This window comes from Nerophis ophidion, linkage group LG03 (genome assembly GCF_033978795.1).
Source record: "Nerophis ophidion isolate RoL-2023_Sa linkage group LG03, RoL_Noph_v1.0, whole genome shotgun sequence".
Lineage (NCBI taxonomy): Eukaryota > Metazoa > Chordata > Actinopteri > Syngnathiformes > Syngnathidae > Nerophis > Nerophis ophidion.
The window spans coordinates 10,408,301-10,433,560 of record NC_084613.1 but is presented as its reverse complement, the minus strand read 5'-3'; the positions used below and the strand labels follow the sequence as shown (position 1 = coordinate 10,433,560).

Here is a 25,260-nt window from a genome sequence, read left to right as displayed (position 1 = left end):
CACTGGTGCAACTTGAATCCGTCGATTGGTATGTGTTTGTTTGGCATTATATGTGGGTGTAGGGAAAGGCTGGATGCAAATATAGCTACAAATGTATATACAGCTAGCCTAAATTGCATGTTAGCATCGATGAGCTATCAGTCATGCTGTGCGCAAATATGTCTGATTAGCACATAAGTCAATAACAACAAAACTCACCTTTGTGATTTTGTTGACTTTATCGTTGGAAATGCATCTGCTTTGAGTGTCGCAGGATATCCACACATCTCTGTGCCTCTGTCGTGGCATAGCTATCGTCGGTAAAATGTGCAGAACAAACGAGGAACTTTCGCATCTTTTGACCGCTGGTGCAACCTGAATCCGTCGATTGGTATGTGTTTGTTTGGCATTAAATGTGTGTGCAGGGAAAGGCTGGATGCAAATATAGCTACAAATGAGGCATAACGATGCAATATGCACATACAGCTAGCCTATATAGCATGTTAGCATCGATTAGCATGCCGTGCTAATCAATGCACACTCCACTTGAATCCGTCCCTGATGGTGTTGTTACACCCTCCGACAACACACCGACGAGGCATGATGTCTCCAAGGTACGGAAAACAGTCGAGAAAACGGAAAATAACAGAGCTGATTTGACTTGGTGTGTAATGTGTTTGAGAAAATGGTGGATTGCTTCATGTTGTGACATCACGGGTCATTGCTCCCAAAAAGCGAACGATTGAAAGGCGTTTAATTCGCTAAAATTCACCCTTTTAGAGTTCGGAAATCGGTTAAAAAAACAGATGGTCTTTTTTTCTGCACCATCAAGGTATATGTTGACGCTTACATAGGTCTGCTGATAATGTTCCCCTTTATTGTTTTTACCGATTTCCAAACTCTAAATTGGTGAATTTTGGCGAATTAAACACCTTTCTGTTAATCGTTCTTTTTGCTTTGACGCCAGAACGTGACGTCACCGAGGTAACACACCCGCCATTTTCATTTTCAACACATTACAAACACGGGTCTCAGCTCTGTTATTTTCCGTTTTTGCGACTATTTTTTGGAACCTTGGAGACATCATGCCTTGTCGGTGTGTTGTCGGAGGGTGTAACAACACTAACAGGGAGGGATTCAAGTTGCACCACTGGCCCAAAGATGCCAAAGTGTCTGCCGCCAGACCCCCATTGAATGTGCCGGAGTGTCTCTTCATTTTACCGGCGATGACAGACATGACAGATGCATTTGGTGAGTTTTGTTGTTGACTTATGTGCTAATCAGACATATTTGGTTGCGGCGTGACTGCCAGCTAATCGATGCTAACATGCTACGCTAATCGACGCTAACGTGCTATTTACCGGCGGTGCTAAAGCAGACATGGCACAGAGATGTATGGATAACCTGCAGATGCATTTGCAACTATAAAGTCAACGAAATCACAAAGGTGAGTTTTGTTGATGTTGACTGCCAGCTAATCAATGCTAACATGCTACGCTAATCGATGCTAACATGCTATTTACCGGCGGTGCTAAAGCAGATATGGTACAGAGATGTATGGATAACCTGTAGATACATTTGCAACTATATTACGTTTCCTTCCACCCACATTTAACGCGAAACAAACACTTACCAATCGAAGGATTTAAGTTGCTCCAGTGTCACGGGATGCGAAAGTCCTGATCGTTTGGTCCGCACATTTTACCGGCGATGCTAACGCAGCTATTCGGCCATGCTATGGCTATGAATAGCGTCAATAGCTTCAGTTTCTTCTTCAATACTTCCATACTCCAACCATCCGTTTCAATACATGTGTAATCTGTTGAATCGCTTAAGTCGCTGAAATCCGAGTCTGAATCCGAGCTAACGTCGCTATATCTTGCTGTGGTAACCGCCATGTTGTTTGTATTGGCAGCACTGTATGACATCACAGGGAAATGGATAGTCGCATCGCAAATAGCGAAAATCAAGCACTTTAAAGCTTTTTTTAGCGATATTCGGGGACCGGTAAAATTTTGAAAAAAAATTCAAAAAATACAACAAGCCACTGGGAACTGATTTTTATTGTTTTTAACCCTTTTGAAATTGTGATAATGTTCCCCTTTAAGGAAACACTTGCCTTGACCTTAAAAAGTTCAAAATTCCAGCCCTGCAATTGTACCTGAAATGTGTCAAAATAAGAGGAACAAACAAAGCATCTGTGTGCAAAAATACAACTTATTTTTTTAAGTCTTAGTTTTATTGCACAGATGGGAATTACAAAAATGTGGATGATCATCAAAGGTGCCTTTGATGGAGACGTCGACGTTACAGAACAGCAACATGCGGACATGCAGGAGCCCTCCTTTCAAACCTCTTCGTCTGCACAGAAATAGTCTCTTCGCTCGCACAAGAAGCCGTGTGCGTTTAAAAAAATATAAATATTAAAAATGTGTACAGGTTTTGACATCAGGCCGGAGTGGTGGGGGGGGGGGGGGGGGGGGGGGTACTCCAAAGTGACAACTGAAGGTAAAAACAGCAGCACAGTGATTAAAATAAGTTTGTCTCAAGGAAACCTGTGAGCGCTTCCTCCTGCAGGCATCCAGCACATCATTGGTGTGGATTTACATCGGTCAAAAAGGCACCGGATAAATAAATATTCAAAAAAAAAAAAAAAAAAAGTAGTGTGAAGAGGAGGCACTGGAAAAGTCACGCAAAACACCAACAAATTAAAATGGCTTTTTTTTTTTTTTTGCACTAAGTCAATAACCTCAGCTTTTTATGTAAGACGGTTAAATTTTAAAGGCCTACTGAAACCCACTACTACCGACCACACAGTCTGATAGTTTATATATCAATGATGAAATATTAACATTGCAACACATGCCAATACGGCCTTTTTAGTTTACTGAATTGCAATTTTAAATTTCGCACGGAAGTATCATGCTAAAACGTTGCGTTATGATGACGCGTGCGCGGAATGTCACGCATTGTAGAGGACATTTTGTTCCAGCACCGTTCACAGCTATAAGCCGTCTCTTTTCATCGCATAATTCCACATTATTCTGGACTTCTGTGTTGCTGAATCTTTTGCGATTTGTTCAATGAGTAATGGAGACGTCAAAGAAGAAAGCTGTAGGTGGGAAGCGGTGTATTGCGGCCGCCTTTAGCAACACAAACACAGCCGGTGTTTCCTTGTTTACATTCCCGAAAGATGACGGTGAAGCTTTACTATGGAACAGAGCGGTCAAGCGAACATGGTTCCCTACCACATGTCAACCGGCAGGTTTCAGTGAGAAAATGGTGGTAACAAGTCGACTCTTACGTAGAGCTTGCGTCGTTACTCCTGCGCCTGTCAAAGAGGCAGCTGTGACTCTCTTGCCTCCTACCGGCCGTCGGATGCTTCCACCGTGAAGGGAAAAAAATAAATAAAATCTCAGCCCGGCCCCACCGGCCGCCTTCGCCTCGTCGAAAAACGTGGCTTCCCATACCCGTGGCCACACCCCTTCGACTTTCAGGTTGTACAGGTACGACTATATAATCTCACTAAAACACTAGTAACACAATAAGCAGATTTGGGATAAGGGAGCTGTCAAAAAGGCAGCTGTGATCTTGGCCTCTCTCAGAGACACTGGCAGTCACCACAGCCATCAGACTTTCAGGTACGACTATATAATCTCACTAAAACACTAGTACAACAATAAGATAAGGGATTTTCCAGAATTATCCTAGTAAATTTGTCTAATAACATCTGAATCGCTCTGCAGTCTAGTTTTTTTTATTTCTCTAGTCCTTCACTCTAAATTTCCTCATCCACAAATCTTTCATCCTCGCTTAAATTAATGGGGAAATCGTCGCTTTCTCGGTCTGAATCGCTCTTGCTGCTGGTGGCCATGATTGTAAACAATGTGAGGATATGAGTAGCCCTACAACCCGTGACGTCACGCGCACATCGTCTGCTACTTCCGGTAAAGGCAAGGCTTTTTTATTAGCGAACAAAAGTTGCAAACTTTATCGTCGATGTTCTCTACTAAATCCTTTCAGCAAAAATACGGCAATATCGCGGAATTATCAAGTATGACACATCTCCGTTTAAATAAGAAAATCTCATTTCAGTAGGCCTTTAAGTCACTAACCTCTGGTTTTTATGTGAGACGGTTAAATATTAAGTCTGTTTTTTTTTTGAGGCCATAAAATTTGAATTGGACAATATGGTGTACGGTCACGCCCAATTGGTTTCTCTTTTTTAGACTTAAAAAATGAGTTGTCAGGGTGACGCACAACACGGATGTCTAAAACACATTTACAAAATGTAAAAAAAAAAATAAAAATAAAAAATTTAAGACTGCAAATCCTTGAAGGCGAGCTCCAGAACCGCAATCCCGTGTCCACGCCTACTTCAGTCGCTCGATAAAGGCGCGCGGCAGTCCCATGGCCAGCAGCTGCGGCGTGGAGAGCTGCGCCACGTGCGGCCGCCACTTCAGTAGTCTCTCCCAGGCCAGCTCCAGCAGGCTGGGCACCACCAGCCACACTTTGTACAGCGAGCCCGTCCTTCGGTTGCCCGACATGTTGACCACGCCCCCGTGGACGTACATGCAGCCCGCCTAGGACGCGACAACTTAGTGACACAATCTTACAAAAGCCAGTGAAGTTGTCACCTTCTGTAAATAAATGGTAAATAAAAAACAGAATACAATGATTAGCAAATCCTTTTCAACTTATATTCAATAGAATAGACTGCAAAGACAAGATATTTAACGTTCACACTGGTAAACTTAGCTATTTTTTTGCAAAGATTAGCTCATTTGAAATGTTTCCAAAAAGCTGGCAGAACTGGCAAAAAAGACTGAGAAAATTGAGGAATGCTCATCAAACGCTTATTTGGAACATCCCACAGGTGAACGGGCTAATTGGGAACACGTGGGTTCCATGAAATGCTCAGTCGTTCACAGCTTTGTCAACAAATGCCTGAGCAAATTGTTTAAGAACAACATTTCTCAACCAGCTGTTGCAAGGAATTTAGCAATTTCACCATCTACGCTCTGTGATATCATCAAAAGGTTCAGAGAATCTGGAGAAATCACTGCATGTAATTCATGATATTACGGACCTTTGATCCCTCAGGCGATGCTGCATCAAAAAGCGACGTCGGCGTGTAAAGGATATCACCACATGGGCTCAGGAACATTGCAGAAAACCACTGTCAGTAGCTGGGCTTCACGGTGGCAGAGGGGTTAGTGCGTCTGCCTCACAATACGAAGGTCCTGCAGTCCTGGGTTCAAATCCAGGCTCAGGATCTTTCTGTGTGGAGTTTGCATGTTCTCCCCGTGAATGCGTGGGCTTCCTCCCACTTCCAAAGACATGCACCTGGGGATAGGTTGATTGGCAACACTAAATTGGCCCTAGTGTGTGAATGTGAGTGTGAATGTTGTCTGTCTATCTGTGTTGGCCCTGCGATGAGGTGGCGACTTGTCCAGGGTGTACCCCGTCTTCCGCCCGATTGTAGCTGAGATAGGCGCCAGCGCCCCCCGTTATCCCAAAAGGGAATAAGCAGTAGGAAATGGATGGATGGCACTGTAAGTAACTACAGTTGGTCGCTACATCTGTAAGTGCAAGTTAAAACGCTACTATGCAAAGCCAAAGCCATTTATCAACAACACCCGGAAACGCCACCAGCTTCGTTAGGCCCGAGCTCATCTAAGATGGACTGATGCAAAGTGGAAAAGTGTTCGGTCGTCTGACGAGTCCACATTTCTAATTGGTTCTGGAAACTCTGGATGTCGTGTCCTCTGGAACAAAGAGGAAAAGAACCACCCGGATTGTTCTAGGCGCAAAGTGTAAAAGCCAGCATCTGTGATGGTATGGGGGTGTATTAGTGCCCAAGGCATGGGTAACTTACACATCTGTGAAGGCACCATTAAGGCTGAAAGGTACATGCAGGGATTGGAGCAACATATGCTGCCATCCAAGCGACGTTATCATGGACGCCCCTGCTTATTTCAGCAAGACGATGCCAAGCCACGTAGAAGTAGTAAACAACTAGACTGGCCTGCCTGTAGTCCAGACTCTAAAATATGAGAAGGGAGACTGTTGAACAACTTAAGCTGTACATCAAGCAAGAATGGGAAAGAATTCCACTTCAAAAATGTGTCTCCTCAGTTCCCAAACCTTTACAGAGTGTTGTTAAAAGGAAAGGCCATGTAACACACTGGTAAAAACTTTTTTGCAATGTGTCGCTGTTATTAAATTCTAAGTTCATGATTATTTGCAAAAAAAAATGGAACGTTAAGTATCTTGTCTTTGCGGTCTATTCAATTGAATATAAGTTGAAAAGGATTTGTCTGTTTTTATTCACCATTTACACAACGTGACAACTCCGCCAGTTTCGGGGTTGGGTATGTACTGACCGGCGTCACGGCGGCGCAGTGGAAGTAGGAGGGCTCCGGCATGACGGCGGGCAGCTTGGTCCACTGGAAAAGGCCGAGTTTGAGCTTCCACAAGTCCGGCATGATCAGCTGACCGTCGTAGCCGCCGCATATAAACACCTCTGGGAGGCAGAAAAGGGACATGGTGACGGTTCCGAAAGGTACCAGGCGGCGTGTTGCGGCGCGCTCACCGTCTCGGACCTGCACGCAGCTGTGGCAGCGGCGGGCGGCAGGATATCCTGTCACGTGATGACAAAAAACAGCGGCGATGAGCATCACTCCCAACGGTCAGCAAGTCGTGCGGCACACACCTATTTTCTCGTGGGGTTTGGTGACGATTTCCTCCCAGTAGTTTGTCTCCAAGTTATAGGCGTGAATCTGGGGAAGACCACGTCCATCAAAGAAGGAACTCATTCACGGCACACGTGGCATCTGTAAAGCTGCCGTGTGTGCCGTTTACATACAAATAGGATTTACTCACGCTTAAAAAGGGTCTGTTTACAACATTTACACATAAGTAGAGTCAACTTCATTGTCAAGTATTCTCGTGTACAAGACGTAGAAGGAATGGAAAGTAGGTTTTCAGCACAGTCCCACTAAGGTGGTACTCCCGGCAAGGAGATCAGGGGGGGAAAAAAACCTCAATAGCCAGAACACACACAAACAAGTTACAAAGAAGCCACAAGACTTGCAACAGAGTTAAAGTTAAAGTACCAATGATTGTTGCACACACACACACACACACACACACTAGGTGTGGTGAAATTTGTCATCTGCATTTGACCCATCCCCTTGATCACCCCCTGGGAAGTGAGGGGAGCAGTGGGCAGCAGCGGTGCCGCGCCCGGGAATCATTTATGGTGATTTAACCCCCAATTCCAACCCTTGATGCTGAGTGCCAAGCAGGGAGTCAATGGGTCCCATTTTTATAGTCTTTGGTATGACTCGGCCGGGATTTGAACTCACAACCTACCGATCTCAGGGCAGACACTCTAACTAGGCCACTGAGAGGTGAGGGAGTGGCTTCTACGGACGCGGGTTGCTGCTATCCAAGCGCTGCCCAGCCGTCCATCACCCCTAAGGGAGTCAAGCGGTGGTGAAGGCTAGGTGTGTGTATATGCACCACTGTCTAGGGTGTAGTGTTGTGTTTATAGGCCTGGAGTTGCCCTGTCGGCATTAGGAGCAAAGTTCAAATCCCGGGTGTTGTTGAAAACGGTACTATGTATAGGTTAATTTTTGATTCATTAGTACCGCTGGTACTATAACGGTACCGGTTTACCGTACAACCCTATTCCAGACACAAAATAAATCTAACGTTACGCACCTAGAACTAAGAGAGGTCTGAATACTTGCTATATGTAGCTGCGCTGATCACTTTTGCTACGTCTTTATATTCTCTGGCAGACCAAGTGTGTGTTAATCCCCAATAATTCCCATGGTCGGTGTCCAACTTTGAGTAATCAAAAAATGGTCAATATTTCCAAACTTCCCGAGCTTAACTTCCCGTTGTAAATTTCCGGAAATTTACCGGAAACTTTCCACCCCTTTTCCCAATTAATTCCCATATATCCGTTTTAATTCCCATGGTTGGTGTCCAACTTTGAATAATCAAAAAATGGTCAAGATTTCCAAACTTCCCGGGCTTCACTTCCTGTGGTAAATTTATGGAAACTTTCCTCCCTTTTGCAACTTTATTCCCCATTAATTTCCATATATTTTGAACAGTAAAAAAATGTCAATATTTCCAATCTTCCCTAGCTTAACTTTCCATGGTAAATTTCCGGAAAGTTTGCGGAAATTTACCGGAAAGTTTCCACCCCTTTGAAACCCTAGTTCCCATTAATTCCCATGTCTATTTTCCACAGTTTGTCCCTTTCGGGGTCGCTGGAGACTATCTCTGCTGCATTTCCATTAATTCCCATGGACGGTGTCCAACTTTGAATAATCAAAAAACGGTCAATATTTCCAAACTAGCTTAACTTCCCGTGGTAAAATTCCGGAAAGTTTCTGGAAACTTTCCACCCCTTTGTAACCCTATTCCCATTCATTCCAATGGACAGTGTCCAACTTTGAATAATGGGAAGAAAAAAAAAAGTTAATATTTCAAACTTCCCGTGGTAAATTTCCGGAAAGTTTACCGGACACTTTCCACCCCTTTGCAACCCTATTCCCCATCAATTCTCATATACTCCCATTGATTCCAATGGACGATGTCGAACTTTGAATAATAAAAAAAAAAGTCAATATTTCCAAACTTCCGGAGCTTAACTTCCCATGGTAAATTTTTGGAAACTTTCCACCGCTTTGTAACCCTATTCCCCATTAATTCCCGTGGACGGTGTCCAACTTTGAATAATTAAAAAAAATTGTCGATATTTCCAAACTTTCCAAGCTTAACTTCCCGTGGTAAATTTCCGGAAAGTTTACCGAAATTTGCCAGAAACTTTCCACCTCTGTTCCCCATTAATTCCCCATGGACGGTGTCCAACTTTGAATTATCAAAAATGGTTAATATTTCCAAACTTCCCAAGCTTAACTTCACGTGGTAAATTTCCGGAAAGTTTCCCAAAATTTGCCGGAAACTTTCCACCCGTGTTTCCAATTAATTCCCATAAATTCAGATGGACGGTGTCAAACTTTGAATAATCCAAAAAAAATGGTCAATATTTCCAAGCTTCTGGAGCTTAACTTCCCGTGGTAAATTTCCGGAAAGTTTCCCGAAATTTGCCGGAAACTTTCCTCCCCTCTTCCCCATTAATTCCCATATATTCCCATGGTTGGTGTCCAACTTTGAACAATCAAAAAATGATCAATATTTCCAAACTTCCTGTGATAAATTTCCGGAAACTTTCCACTCCTATTCCCATTAATTCCCATGGACGGTGTCCAACTTTGAATAATCAAAAAATGGTTAATATTTCCAAACTTCTCGAGCTTAACTTCCTGTGGTAAATTTCCGGAAAGTTTACCGAAATTTGCCGGAAACATTCCACCCCTGTTCCCCATAAATTCCCACGGACGGTGTCCAACTTAGAATACCGTATTTCCTTGAATTGCCGCAGGGCATATAGTATGCGCCTGCCTTGAATTACTGCCGGGTCAAACTTGCTTTCCAAAATAATTAGCGCATGCTTAGTATTACCGCCTGGTCAAACTCGTGACGTCATGAGTGACACTTCCCCTGTCATCATTTTCAAAATGGAGGAGGCTGATTTCAATACCGGTAATTTGAAATCGCATAAAGGGAGGAAGATTAAGAGCTATTCAGTAGGATTTAAGGTCCAAGCTTACATCACACTCAAATTTTTACTGCATACCTTTGGTAAGTGCCTGAGTTAGAAGATGTTCTAAAATAATTAGCGCATGCTTACTTTTACCACATGTCTTTGGTAAGCGCAGGAGTGAGAGGAGGTTTTAAATTAATTAGCGCCCCGGTGCGAATTCAAGGAAATACGGTAATCCCCCCAAAAATTGTCAATATTTCCAAACTTTCCAAGCTTAACTTCCCATGGTAAATTTCCGGAAAGTTTCCCGAAATTTGCCGGACACTTTCCACCCCTTTGCAGCCCTAGTGTTACGATGCATACCGCCACCTAAGCGGTCCCATTGACTGAATGCACGGGGCACTCAGAGCATTACATCACCACCAGTCTTCCTACCTTGTCCAAGCGATATGACGACCAGGAGGTCCCGCCTCCTAAAATGTATATCCTCGTTCCGTCATGTGCCAGCTCGTGTCTGTACCTGAGATTGACGACACGCTCGGTTGAATATGTCTCGTATTCTCTTTCCAAAAAAAAAGGAATTCAAACTTTTCTTCAGCCTGACCGCTCCTCAGGGAGATGCGTGGGTGCGTTGTTGGGCTTGAGGTGGGTCCATTCTTTTGTGGTGAGGTCCAGCCTGTGCAGGTCGGTGCTGTAAAGGTAGCCCGTGGTCCCCCCGAAGACGTACAGGTAGCCATTTATAATCGCCATGGCCTGCAACGGGACGAGAGAGGTGGATTGTGGCGGTCCGGCCGGTCCGAGGAGCGCGGAGGAGCTACCTGGCCGTAGATCTTGTTGGGCTTGGTCCCTCGGCAGGGGAGCAGCTTCCATTCTTTGTACTGGACGTTGCAAACGTGCACGTCGTTGCCGTTGTTTTCGCCAAAGGGAATCCCGGTGCCGCCAAACACCAGCAGGTTGTTGCCGTGGAAGACGGCTGCGAGGAAAAGGGGTCGTCAGCGTTAGTGACCACAGCTGCTGCATGCACTCTTTTAGTCGGTGTTAGAAGAGCAGAAGTCAGGATAAAGTCGTTTGTACGAGTGGTGTGGAGTGGAACCACGAGATTGCAATAGATTTGTGACGAGGGCGGCATGAGGAATCTAGATGACGTCGTCGTCCCCTTTGAGGGGGAAAAAAAAAGAGGAAAACTGACATAAAAATAAGAAGAAAATCAAGACTACAATTCCTGCAAGTGGGTGCATTTCCACATTAAATTTCAATAATGAATAAAGGAAAACAGGTCCTGGGCCAAAAATCATTTTATATTCTCTACTGCTCGCTAGTGTTACCATATCTGAGTTATTGTGCAGAAATATGAGGAAATAACTACAAATGTGCACTACATTCGTTAACTGTGTTACAAAAAAGATCAATTAGAATTAAAGCTGCATTATTACACAGAGAAAAAGTTGTATACACATGTTTTATACACCGGTCTCATAGTAATACCTTTTGTAAAGTGGCTTGGGCATTTTATAAGGACGCCTTGGTGACGCCATTTTGAGACTAATGCAGCGTTTCTCAAAGTGTGGGGCGGGCCCCACCTGTGGGGAATAGAGACATGACAGGTGGGGCGCGAGGAACGGGAGGGAATTTCACTTAAAAAAAAAAAAGTATTATTCTATTCTTGCGGCGGCAATGACCAAGAAGAACGCGGAGTTGGAATATAATTACAACACGTTATGTACATATTTATATCATATTTACATATTTCTATAATATGTAACTACAAGCTCCATTCACAGACAGAGTTCCATTGCTTTTATGAGCGGTCAAGCGAGTCAAAAGCCGAAAAAAACATTTTTTATTTGTGGCGGCCGTAATTCTTTCGTGGCGAGCCGCCACAAATAAATGAATGTGTGGGAAACCCTGACTTGAATGTTACTTGATGTTCAATCAATTTGAAAATGTTAAGCTTGGCATTAGCGTTCTGTTGTGGCGATGGGGGCAGGTGGGGCTTGAAAACTCCCTCCTTGTCCAAAGTGGGGGATGACAAAAAAAGTTTAAGAACCACTGCTCTAATGCATGGTGAATGGAGTGCAGCTTTTGTATTGAAGGGGGAATAGCAAACTTCCCGTTGATTTTAGCTGGGGGTGGTCAGTGTATGAAATATAGGTCTCAGTGAGACCTATATTGAGGTTTTTGTTTCATGTGTGTATGACAGTCCTACAGGGAGTTATAGGCAGTTTTGTCTGAGCAGGAAGCCGCCATCTTGTGACAGCAGTAGTTCAGCAGTTCTTTGCGGGCTCATAAAATCCAGCAGTAAATAAAACTGTTTCATCAACTTTTAATCAGAAGGGGTCAATCACTCTCCTGTGGTGGTTTGAAGCAGACACGACAAATGTGCTCAGAGGAGATAATGTTTGAAAAAAAGCAAAAAATGTTACCCAACGTTTGTACTAAAGGGGGAATTGCACACTTCCTGTTGATTTTAGCTGGGGTGTGTCAGTGTATGAAATATAGGTCTAACTGAGACCCACATAGAGGTTTTTGTTTCATGTTTCTACGACACTCCTACTGGAAGTTAGTGACAGTTTTGTCTGTGTTTTCTTCCTAGGGGGCGCTAGAGCGCACATTTGAGTTTTGGGGTTTGGTTTTTTGATTAGATCGCAGTTTTCGCCAGTCCTGATGCGTGTGTCAAATTTGGTGAGTTTTGAAGCATGTTAAGGGGGTAAAATTAAAGCTCAAAGAGGCGGCGGTATAATAATAATAATAAAAATAATAACTTATAAATACAATAGGGTCCTCTGTCCCAAAGAGACATCGGTCCCTAATAAAGAATAATTAAAGCTGCAAGCAGCGATGGATGGGACCAAGTATTTAAAACATGTGCATACAAAAAATTACTTACCATGAACCTGAAAGAGATTAAACATGTGCAATACAAATAATACATATAAAACCGGAGCAGTAACTAAAACTATTTCATCAACTTTTAATCAGAAGGGTTCAATCCCTCTCCTGTGCTTATTTGAAGCCGACACAACAAACGCACTCAGAGGAGATAATGTTTAAAAAAAAAGGGACTGTTTTTACACAACTTTTGTTTTGAAGGGGGAATTGCAAACTTCCTGTTGATTTTGGTCGGGGGATTGTCGTTGTATGAAATATAGGTCTAAGTGAGACCTACATAGAGGTTTTTGTTTCATGTGTGTACGACATTCTTACTGGGAGTTAGAGGCAGTTTTGTCTGTTTTCTTCCTAGGGGGCGCTAGAGCGCAAACTTTGAGTTTTGGGGTTATGTTTTTTTGATTAGATGGCAATTTTTGCCAGTCCTGATGTGTGTGTCCTGTTAGGTGAGTTTTGAAGCATGTTAAGGGGGTCAAATTACAGCTCAAAGAGGCAAAAGTGAGTGTTTTCACAAAACTTTTGTTTTGAATGGGGAATTGCAAACTTCCTGTTGATTTTAGCCAGAGGTTGTCGGTGTATGAATTATAGGTCTAAGTGAGACCTACATAGAGGTTTTTGTTTCATGTGTCTACGACATTCCTACTGGGAGTTAGAGGCAGTTTTGTCTGTGTTTTCTTCCTAGGGGGCGCTAGAGTGCAAATTTTCAGTTTTTTTTATTTTTATTAAATCGCAATGTTTGCCAGTCCTGATGTGTGTGTCCAATTTGGTGAGTTTTGAAGCATGTTAAGGGGGTCAAATTACAGCTCAATGAGGCAAAAGTGAGTGTTTTCACAAAACTTTAGTTTTGAAGGGGGAATTGCAAACTTCCTGTTGATTTTAGCTGGGGGGTATCACTGTATGAAATATAGGTCTAACTGAGACCTACATAGAGGTTTTTGTTTCATGTTTCTACGACAATCCTACTGGAAGTTAGTGACGGTTTTGTCTGTTTTCTTCCTAGGGGGCGCTAGAGCGCAAATTTGAGTTTTGGGGTTTGTTTTTTTGATTAAATCGCAATGTTCGCCAGTCCTGATGTTTGTGTCGAATTTGGTGAGTTTAAACATGTTAAGGGGGTCAAATTACAGCTCAAAGAGGCGGCGGTATAATAATAATAAAACCTTAGAAATACAATAGGGTCCTCTGTCCCAAAGGGACGTCGGTCCCCAATGATAATAAAACGCTAGCAATTCAATAGGGTCCTCTGTCCCAAAGGGACATGGGTCCCTAATAATGATGATATGTGGCGCGCCGCACTAACAAAAGGAGTCGATGGGAAACGTAGAAAGCCTAACTTACCCGACATGGAAGCGAGCTCGGTCGGAATGTAACCCTCCGTCTGAACCCGGTGCCAGGTCGCTGTGGCCAGGTGAAACCTCCACAGCTCCCTGAAGAGTGGGTAGTCGTCATTGTCCGCCCCGCCCGCCTCCTGGAAGTCCGGGTTGTAGCCGCCAAACACGTAGAGGTTGGTGCTGTCCGCCACACAGCGGTGTCCGCTGCGAGCGGAGGGCACGCAGGGTCCTGCGGGAGGGACAACAATCTTTACCCTCTCTTTTCCCCGCGTTAAAAAAACATCACAAAAAAACACTCGCCTTCTCTCAGGAACCTGTTAGGAATACGCAAGTTGGGCGAGGCCTGGGAAAAGATGCGGCGGGCCTGGAGCCAGCGTCCTCGCTTTTTGAAACCTGCAGGATGGACACAACGTTAGGGAGGATAATATAGTCCACGCTCTTCAAAAAAAAAGGAGAGCGATACTCCAAATGTGGGTATTGATACAGTACACACATTTGGCAAGATCAGTGAATGCTTTGTTCATTTTATTGGTCATGATTAAAATCACAATAATAGACCGGATTAGTGTATTTTGACACTTTTCGGTACTTTTATAATTAAAATGGGACCACAAAAAATGTCAATATTGCCTTTATTTGAACAAAAAAATCTTAGGGTACATTAAACAAATGTTTATTATTGTAATTCAGTCCTTAAATAAAAAACTGAACATACTAGACCAGCGGTCGGCAACCCAAAAGGTTGAAAGAGCAATATTGGACCAAAAACAAAGATGTCTGGAGCCGCAAAAAATCAAAAGCCATATTACATACAGATAAGTGTGTCATGAGATATAAATTTAATTATGAGGACTTAAAGGAAACTAAATGAGTTAAAATATAGCTACAAATTAGGCATAATGATGCAATATGTACATACAGCTAGCCTAAATAGCATGTTAGCATCGATTAGCTTGCAGTCATGCAGTGACCAAATATATCTGATTAGCACACACCACATAAGTCAATAACATAAAGAAAACTTACCTTTGTGTATTTTTGCACAATGTTATAAGTTTGGTGGACAAAATGAAACAGAAAAATAAGTAGCATAAATCATGTCTTAGAACATGGGTGTCAAACTCTGGCCCGCGGGCCAAATTTGGCCCACCGTGTAATTTAACGTGGCCCTTGAGGCAATATCAAATTAACATTAGAGCTGGCCCGCCGGTATTATAACACCGCATTCACCGCTAATACTCATACTTACCAACCCTCCCGATTTTCCTGGGACACTCCCGAAAATCACCCGGGGCAACCATTCTCCCGAATTTCTCTCGATTTCCACCCAATCATCATAATTGGGGACGTGCCTTAAAGGCACTGCGTTCAACGTCCTCTACAAGATGTCGTCTTGTCCGCTTTTTCTCCATACTAACATTGTGCGGCCCAGTTACATACTATATGCGGACTTTACACTCAAACAAGTGAATGCAAGGCATACTTAGTCAACCGCCATGCAGGTCACACTGAGGGTGGCCGTATTAACAACTTTAACACTGTTACAAATATGCGCCACCATGTGAACCCACACCAAACAAGAATGACAACCACATTTATGGAGAACATCCGCACCGTAACACAACATAAACACAACAGGACAAATAACCAGAATCCCTTGCAGCACTAACTCTTCCGGGATACTACAATATACACCCCCCACTACCACGAAACCCCGCCAAGTTAATGTTATTTACATCAGAAAGCTGCAAATAGGAAAGAGGCATTAAATTTTTTTTATTTAAATTTGATTTAATATACCATTGATATTTTTAAATTGTTATAATTATTATTATTATTTGAAAATCGATTTTGCATGTCACTATAAAGTTATACAAGCCTTGCTCGTTCAATATTCAATGCAAAACTTGTTTGGGTCCCTATTAAAAGGTTCATTTGTTCAACCTTGGCCTGCGGCTTTGTTCGGTTTAAAATTTGAGTTTGACACCCCTGTCTTAGAAAGTCGGAGAAAGTTATACATGTAAACAAACTAGGGTGAGTTCAAGGACCGCCAAAATTAGTAGGACAAAACAGCGCTGGCTAAATACTCGAATCAGTGAAGCATGTTTAATAAAAACAGTGTGCTTTATAGCAATTAGGGAGGTTTGTGTCATGTTTGTCCTCCTACAGAAACCAAATTAAAACAAAAAATATATTTTTTCCCCTCATCATTTCCCATTTCTCATATATTTTTGAAAAAACTCCTGAGAGCCACAAGGGGGGCGCTAAAGAGCCGCATGTGGCTCGCCGACCCCTGTACTAGACAACTTGTCTTTTAGTAGTAAGTAAACTAACTCCTAATTAGTCTGCCGACAAACATATTGTGTCATTTATCATTCTACTATTTTGTCTACATTATGAGGGACAAACTGTAAAAAATTGATTTATTAATTAACTGTTAATATCTGCTTATTTTCTGTTCCAACATGTTTTTCAACACTTCTGTTAAAATGTCATAATCACTTATTCTTCTCTTAGTTTTGGATGATACCACAAATTTGGGTATCGATCCGATACCAAGGAGTTACAGGATCATACAATGGTCATAATTTAAGTCCTCGTGTGTGCAGGTAGGACTGGGCGGTATATGGAACGTACCGTATTTTTCGGACTATAAGTCGCAGTTTTTTCCCTCTCTACATGAAAGTTTAAAAGTAGCATATATTAATGCAGTATGAAGAAGAATGTTTTAATGTGGACACATAGAATCATCATACTGCTGTGATTTTATGTATCAAGTCTTCATTCAAGGCTAAGGCAAAATATGAGGAAAAAGTTTTAAAAAAATATAAATTTTCTGCAATTTTTGGGTTTTGTCGGGGCTCTTGAGGTTTTGAGACCGTTAAAAGCGCTTTGGAAATAAAATGGACTTTCTAACTTACTTTCGAGTAGTGCCGATACGATACTAATACTACACAGGTATCGATATCCGGATCGATCCGCCCAGCTTTTGTTGCTATTGTTGTTGGCTATACCAAATATATTTGTTTATTTCACTTGCAAATAAAGTGAGGAAAAAGGTAAGTGGTCATGTATGTTGGTAAATTGTTCACAGAACTGAAAGCGTACCATAGCTATAACGGGGCATATCGTCATCGTGATATAAAATGATCCATATCGTGATACACATTTTTTTTCCATATCGCCCAGCACTACTTATGACATTTTAGCAAGAAAAAGGTTTCGAAAAATACACATTTTCTGCCATTTTCGGGTTTTGTCGGGGCACCTGATGAGGTTTTGAGACGGTGAAAAGCACTTATTGATAATAAAACAAAATGTACTTACTTACTACTAGTGCCCATACAATACCAATACTACACAGGTATCGATATCTGGATCGATCCGCCTAGCTTTCGTTGCTTTTGTTGTTGCCTATACCGAATATATTTGTTTATTTCACTTGCAAATAAAGTGGGGAAAAAAGGTAAGTGGTCATGTATGTTGGTAAATTGTTCACAGAACTGAAAGCGTACCATAGCTATAACATGGCATATCGTTATCGTGATATAAAATGATCCATATCGTGATATACATTTTTTTTCCATATCGCCCAGCACTACTTATGACATTTTAGCAAGAAAAAGGTTTCGAAAAAATACACATTTTCTGCGATTTTCGGGTTTTGTCGGGGCACCTGATGAGGTTTTGAGACGGTGAAAAGCACTTATTAATAATAAAATAAAATGTACTTTCTTACTACAAGTGCCCATACGATACCAATACTACACAGGTATCGATATCTGGATCGATCCGCCCAGCTTTTGTTGCTATTGTTGTTGGCTATACCAAATATATTTGTTTATTTCACTTGCAAATAAAGTGAGGAAAAAGGTAAGTGGTCATGTATATTGGTAAATTGTTCACAGAACTGAAAGCGTACCATAGCTATAACGGGGCATATCGTTATCGTGATATAAAATGATCCATATCGTGATACACATTTTTTTTCCATATCGCCCAGCACTACTTATGACATTTTAGCAAGAAAAAGGTTTCGAAAAATACACATTTTCTGCCATTTTCGGGTTTTGTCGGGGCACCTGATGAGGTTTTGAGACGGTGAAAAGCACTTATTGATAATAAAACAAAATGTACTTACTTACTACTAGTGCCCATACAATACCAATACTACACAGGTATCGATATCTGGATCGATCCGCCTAGCTTTCGTTGCTTTTGTTGTTGGCTATACCGAATATATTTGTTTATTTCACTTGCAAATAAAGTGGGAAAAAAGGTAAGTGGTCATGTATGTTGGTAAATTGGTCACAGAACTGAAAGCGTACCATAGCTATAACGTGGTATATCGTTATCATGATATATTATGATCCATATCGTGATATACTTTTTTTTTCCATATCGCCCAGCACTATTGGTACAACATTTTGGCAAGAAAAAGTTGTCAAAAAATACACATTTTCGGGTTTTGAGATGGTAAAAAGAACTTTGTAAGAAATAAAATGTACTTACTTACTACTAGTGCCCATAGATACCAATACTACACAGGTCTCGATATCTGGATCGATCCACCCAGCTTTTATTGCTATTGTTGTTGGCTATACCAAATATATTTGTTTATTTCACTTGCAAATAAAGTGAGGAAAAAGGTAAGTGGTCATGTATTTTGTTAAATTGGTCACAGAACTGAAAGCGTACCAGAGCTATAACGTGGTATATCATTATCGTGATATAAAATGATCCATATCGTGATATACATTTTTTCCATATCGCCCAGCACTACTTATGACATTTTGGCAAGTAAAAGTTGTCGAAAAATACACTTTTGGGTTTTGTCGGGGCTCCTGATGAGGTTTTGAGACGGTAATAAGAACTTTGTAAAAAATAAAATGTACTTACTTACTACTAGTGCCGATACGATACCAATACTAACAGGTATCGATATTTGGATGGATCCGCCCAGCTTTTGTTGCTATTGTTGTTGCCTATACCAAATATATTTGTTTATTTCACTTGCAAATAAAGTGAGGAAAAAGGTAAGTGGTCATGTATGTTGTTAAATTGTTCATAGAACTAAAAGCGTACCATAGCTATAACGTGGTATATCGTTATCTTGATATAAAATGATCCAAATCGTGATATACATTTTATTTCCATATCGCCCAGCACTACTGGTACATTTTCGGGTTTTGTCGGGGCTCCTGATGAGGTTTTGAGACGGTGAAAAGCGCTTTAAAAATAAAATGTACGTTCTTTCTGACTTACTTACTACTCGTGTCGATACGATACCAATAGTATATAGGTATCGACATCTGTATCGATCCGCCCAGCTGTACCATTGAGACATCATGCTCTAGGACAGGGGTCACTAACGCGGTGCCCGCGGGCACGAGGTCGCCCGTAAGGACCAGATGAGTCGCCCGCTGGCCTGTTCTAAAAATAGCTCAAATAGCAGCAATTACCAGTGAGCTGCCTCTATTTTTTATATTTTATTTATTTACTAGCAAGCTGGTCTCACTTTACTCGACATTTTTAATTTTAAGAGAGACAAAACTCAAATAGAATTTGAAAATCCAAGGAAATATTTGAAAGACTTGGTCTTCACTTGTTTAAATACATTCATTTATTTTTTTACTTTGCTTCTTATAACTTTCAGAAAGACAATTTTTGAGAAAAAATACAACCTTAAAAATGATTTTAGGATTTTTAAACACATAACTTTTTACCTTTTAAATTCCTTCCTTTTCTTTCCTGACAATTTAAATCAATGTTCAAGTACATTTTTTTTTATTGTAAAGAATAATAAATACATTTTAATTTAATTCTTCATTTTAGCTTCTGTTTTTTCGACAAAGAATGTTTGTGAAAAATTTCTTCAAATTTATTATGATTAAAATCTAGAAAATCTTTGAATCAAATTTAAATCTTATTTCAAAGTCTTTTGAATTTCTTTTAAAATGTTTGTAATGGAAAATCTAGAAGAAATTATTTGTCTTTGTTAGAAATATAGCTTGGTCCAATTTGTTATATATTCTAACAAAGTGCAGATTGGATTTTAACCTATTTAAAACATGTCATCAAAATTCTAAAAAGAATCTCAATCAGGAAAAATTACTAATAATGTTCCATGAATTCTTTTTTAATTTTTTTCTAAATGATTCGAATTAGCTAGTTTTTCTCTTAATTTTTTTTGGTTGAATTTTGAATTTTAAAGAGTTGAAATTGAAGATAAACTATGTTTAAAAATTTAATATTCTTTTTTTTCGTGTTTTCTCCTCTTTTAAAGAATTCAATTAAGTGTTTTTTTCAGCATTTATTCTCTACAAAATACCTTCCGTAAAAGGAAAAAAAATGTACGACGGAATGACAGACAGAAATACCCATTTTTTTTATAAACCGTATTTCCTGGAATTGCCACAGAGCATATAGTAAGCGCCTGCCTTGAATTACTGCTGGATCAACCTCGCTTCCCAAAATAATCAGCGCATGCTTAGTATTACCGCCTGGTCAAACTCGTGACATCATGAGTGACACTTCCCTTGTCATCATTTTCAAAATGGAGAAGGCTGATTTCAATACCGGTAATTTGAAATTGCATAAAGGGAAGAAGATTAAGAGCTATTTCAGTAGGATTTGAGGTCCAAGCTTACATCACACTCAAATTTGTACTGCATACCTTTGATAAAGTTAAAGTACCAATGATTGTCACACACATACTAGGTGTGGTGAAATTATTCTCTGCATTTGCCCCACCACCCTTGATCACCCCCTGGGAGGTGAGGGGAGCAGTGGGCAGCAGCGGTGCCACGCCCGGGAAACATTTATGGTGATTTAACCCCCAATTCCAACTCTTCAAGGCCTACTGAAACCCACTACTACCCACCACGCAGTCTGATAGTTTATATATAAATGATGAAATATTAACATTGCAACACATGCCAATACGGCCTTTTTAGTTTACTAAATTGCAATTTTAAATTTCCCGGGAGTTTTTTCTTGAAAACGTCGCATAATGATGACGTGTACGCTTGACGTCACGGATTGTTAGGAAGTATGAGCGCTGCACACACACACACAGCTAAAAGTCGAATGCTTTAACGGCATAATTACACAGTATTTTGGAGATATGTGTGGCTGAATCTTTTGCAATTTGTTCAATTAATATTGGAGAAGTCAAAGCAAAAACATGGAGTCGGGAAGCTTTTGCCTTTAGCCACACAAACACACGGTGATTCCTTGTTTAAAATTCAAGGAGGTGAAACTTTACTGTGGATCACAGCGATCATGGATCCCGACCGAATGTCAACCAGCAGGTTTCGGTGAGAAAATTGTGGTAAAAAGTCGCCTCTTACCGGAGATCAGCTGAGCTTGTGCTGCCCACAAAGCTGCCGTCGACTTCCCTGAGACACTGGCGTCGACACCCGGCCGTGGACACACACATCCGACTATCAGGTACTGTTAAACTCATTAAAACACTAGCAACACAATAGAAAGATAAGGGATTTCCCAGAGTTATCCTAGTAAATGTATCCAAAAACATATGAGTCCGTCCCAATGCAATCGCATTTTTTTTTTATCTAGTCCGTCGCTATCAATATCCTCAAACACGACTCTTTCATCCTCGCTCAAATTAATGGGGAAATTGTCGTTTTCTCGGTCCGAATAGCTGTTTTTGTTGGAGGCTCTCATTAAAAACAATGTGAAGATGTGAGGAGCCTTCAACATGTGACGTCATCGTCTGCGACTTCCGGTAGAGTCAGGGCTTTTCTCCAGTTGCGAACTTTGTTGCGGATGTTCTCTACTAAATCCTTTCAGCAAAAATATGGCAATATTGCGAAATGATCAAGTATGACACATGGAATGGACCCGCTATCCCCATTTAAATAAGAAAATCTCATTTCAGTAGGCTTTTAAGGTCCAAGCTTACATCACACTCAAATTTTTACTGCATACCTTTGGTAAGTGTCGGAGTGAGAAGAGGATGTAAAATAATTAGCGCATTCTTACCTTTACCGCATTCCTATGGAAAGCGCAGGAGTGAGGAAAAGTTTTAAATTAATTAGCGCCCTGGCGGCAATTAAAGGAAATACGGTATATAGATTTATTTATTAAAAGTAAATTGAGCAAATTGGCTATTTCTGGCAATTTATTTAAAGGGCTACTGAAATGAGATTTTCTTATTTAAACGGGGATAGCAGGTCCATTGTATGTGTCATACTTGATCATTTCGCGATATTGCCATATTTTTGCTGAAAGGATTTAGTAGAGAACATCCAGGATAAAGTTGGCAACTGGAGAAAAGCCCTGCCTCTACCGGAAGTAGCAGACGATGACGTCACAAGTGAAGTGAAGTATATTTATATAGCGCTTTTTCTCAAAGTGACTCAAAGCACTTTACATAGTGAAACCCAATATCTAATTTTTACATTTAAACCAGTGTGGGTGGCACTGGGAGCAGGTGGGTAAAGTGTCTTGCCCAAGGACGGCAGAAGCAGGAATCGAACCTGCAACCCTCAAGTTGCTGGCACGCCGCTCTACCAACCGAGCTGTACCGCTGTTGATGGCTCCTCACATATATCAAATTGATTTTAATGGGAGCCTCCAACAAAAACAGCTATTCGGACCGAGAAAACGACAATTGCCCCATTAATTTCAGCGAGGACGAAAGAATCGTGTTTGAGGATATTGACAGCGACGGACTAGAAAAAAAAAAGTTAAAACGCGATGGCATTGGGACGAATTCAGATGTTTTTAGACACATTTACTAGGATAATTCTGGGAAATCCCCTTATATTTCTATTGTGTTGCTAGTGTTTTAGTGAGTTTAACAGTACCTGATAGTCGGAGAAGTGTGTGTCCACGGGTGTGTTGACGCAGTGTCTTAGCAAAGTTGAGGGCACAAGCTCAGCGACTTTTTACCACAACTTTCTCACCGAAACCTGCTGGTTGACATTCCATGTTCGCTCTGATCCATAGTAAAGTTTCACCTCCGTGAATTTTAAACAATGAATCACCGTGTGTTTGTGTGGCTAAAGGCTAAATCTTAAATGATAAATGGGTTGTACTTGTATAGCGCTTTTCTACCTTCAAGGTACTCAAAGCGCTTTGACACTACTTCCACATTTACCCATTCACACACTGATGGAGGGAGCTGCCATGCAAGGCGCTAACCAGCACCCATCAGGAGCAAGGGTGAAGTGTCTTGCTCAGGACACAACGGACATGACGAGGTTTGTACTAGGTGGGAATTGAACCAGAGACGCTCGGGTTGCATACGGCCACTCTCCCACTATGCCACACCGTCCCAACTCCATCTTTCTACTTTAACTTTTTCAATATTAATTGAACAAATTGCAAAAGATTCAGCAACACAGATCTCCAAAATACTGTGTAATTATGCCGTTAAAGCAGACGACTTTTAGCTGTGTGTGTGTGCAGCGCTCATATTTCCTAACAGCCCGTGACGTTACAACGTTTTCAAGAAGAAACTCCCGGGAAATTTAAAATTGCAATTTAGTAAACTAAAAAGGCCGTATTGGCATGTGTTGTTCCAAAGACATGCACCTGGGGATAGGTTGATTGGCAACACTAAATTGGCCCTAGTGTGTGAATGTGAGTGTGAATGTTGTCTATCTGTGTTGGCCATGCGATGAGGTGGCGACTTGTCCAGGGTGTACCCCGCCTTCCGCCCGATTGTAGCTGAGATAGGTGCCAGCGCCCCCCGCAACCCCGAAAGGGAATAAGCGGTAGAAAATGGATGGATGGCATGTGTTGCAATGTTATTATTCCATCATTGAGTAGTAGTGGGTTTCAGTAGGCCTTTAAGTGTGTATCAAACTGGTAGCCCTTTGCATGAATCAGTACCCAAGAAGTAGCTCTTGGTTTCAAAAAGGTTGGTGACCCCTGCTATAGGTGTCGACGTCTGTATCGATCCGCCCAGCTGTACCATCGATATATCAAGCCCTACGATGTTAAATTGTGATTTTAAAAAAATAACAATATAAACTGTAACAAAACAGGTTGGCCCGGATGTAATGAAGTGGAAGTATTGTGTACAGGAAGTAGAATAATAGCAATGCTGTTAGCTTTCTTAGCAACATTAGCTAGCTCCGGCCTGCGTGATGTTGTTGTTGCAGGTTTGGCGCCCAACAAACATATTAATACACATTACAGCATATAGAAGTATTATTAATGGGTAATTTAAAAAAAAAAGACAATAGTGTAGGAAATGTGCGAGCTATTATTTCCTTTACAGACCTGCATCGCGGCCGGAGGGCCACCATGATAGTTTCTCAAACTTATTCAGCTGACTGGAGCTTTCGTCGCGTACCAACGGAGACATTTTGAGCGACGCAGCGCGGCGAAGCCTCACTTCCATTTCCCCCCCTAAACCTCAGTTGAATTACACGTCGAGGCTGGCGGGAAGGGAGGAAATAAAAAACATATATTTCTTTAAAAACAACAAATAACAGCTGACTCCTCCACGCCTCCAGCGTCTGTTGTCGCCGCCGCCGTAAATACACGGGCTGGGATTGGTGCGCCCATGTCACGTGACCGAATCCGACCAATCACAACGCGAGTCGCTTGGCCTCGCGTTCAAGAGCGACACGGGATTGTGTGTTGTTTAAAAAAGGGCTGCTATTTTTTTTCTTCCATCCATTTTCTACTGTTTATTCCCTTTTGGGGTCGCAGGGGGCGCTGGCACCTATCTCAGCTACAATCAGGCGGAAGGCAGCGTACACCCTGGACAAGTCGCCAACTCATCGCAGGGCCAACACAGATAGACAGACAACATTCACACACTATGGCCAATTTAGTGTTGCCAATCTACCTATTTTTTTTTTTAATAAATGTTTATTTATAAATGTCAACAATTACAAACAGTAAGTCAAACAACAATATAAAACATTATGAAAACAGCGCCAGGGGGTTGTAAGTTCAAAATAACAAAAATAGAATACAAAAAAAATATATACTGTGGGGCAAAAAAAATATTAAGTCAGCCAGCGATTGTGCAAGTTCTCCCACTTAAAATGATGACAGAGGTCTGTAATTTTCATCATAGGTACACTTCGACTGTGAGAGACAGAATGTGAAAAAAAATCCAGGAATTTTAAAGAATTTATTTGTAAATTATGGTGGAAAATAAATATTTGGTCAACCATTCAAAGCTCTCACTGATGGAAGGAGGTTTTGGCTCAAAATCTCACGATACATGGCCCCATTCATTCTTTCTTTAACACGGATCAATCGTCCTGTCCCCTTAGCAGAAAAACAGCCCCAAAGCATGATGTTTCCACCCCCATGCTTCACAGTAGGTATGGTGTTCTTGGGATGCAACTCAGTATTCTTCTTCCTCCAAACACGACCAGTTGGTGACCCCTGATATAAAGTAAAACAAATAAGGTTTTAAGCCTTTTCTGTCAAAGACAACTTTGT

The 25,260-nt window shown here is 41.4% G+C and overlaps 1 protein-coding gene across 3 annotated transcripts; it reads right to left on the bottom strand.

Annotated features, from left to right (window-relative positions):
• Positions 1-2,024: 2,024 nt before the first annotated feature.
• On the bottom strand, positions 2,025-24,339 carry LOC133549101 (kelch domain-containing protein 10-like). Of its 3 annotated transcripts, none has more exons than XM_061894234.1 (10): positions 24,079-24,339; positions 14,122-14,214; positions 13,829-14,050; positions 10,426-10,580; positions 10,212-10,360; positions 10,043-10,127; positions 6,695-6,761; positions 6,575-6,622; positions 6,314-6,505; positions 2,025-4,619 (listed from the first exon to the last, which is right to left on the bottom strand). In XM_061894234.1, exons 1-10 carry the CDS (start codon positions 24,197-24,199, stop codon positions 4,117-4,119), a joined length of 1,635 nt encoding a protein of 544 aa, XP_061750218.1. In that variant the 5' UTR covers positions 24,200-24,339; the 3' UTR covers positions 2,025-4,116. The 3 variants fall into 3 exon arrangements, with proteins under 3 accessions (XP_061750218.1, XP_061750219.1, XP_061750221.1); XM_061894235.1 differs by having other exon boundaries at positions 4,201-4,562; positions 6,366-6,505; XM_061894237.1 differs by having other exon boundaries at positions 4,480-4,619; positions 6,366-6,505.
• Between the last annotated feature and the right edge of the window lie 921 nt (positions 24,340-25,260).

Coding starts and splice junctions, on each gene's coding strand:
- LOC133549101 (XM_061894234.1), bottom strand. CDS start 24,199: ATGGAAGTGAGGCTTCGCCGCGCTGCGTCGCTCAAAATGTCTCCGTTG. Junction 14,051..14,121: donor TAACAGGTTCCTGAGAGAAG/GCGAGTGTTTTT, acceptor TCCCTCCCGCAG/GACCCTGCGTGCCCTCCGCT. Junction 10,581..13,828: donor CGAGCTCGCTTCCATGTCGG/GTAAGTTAGGCT, acceptor TTTTCCTCGCAG/CCGTCTTCCACGGCAACAAC.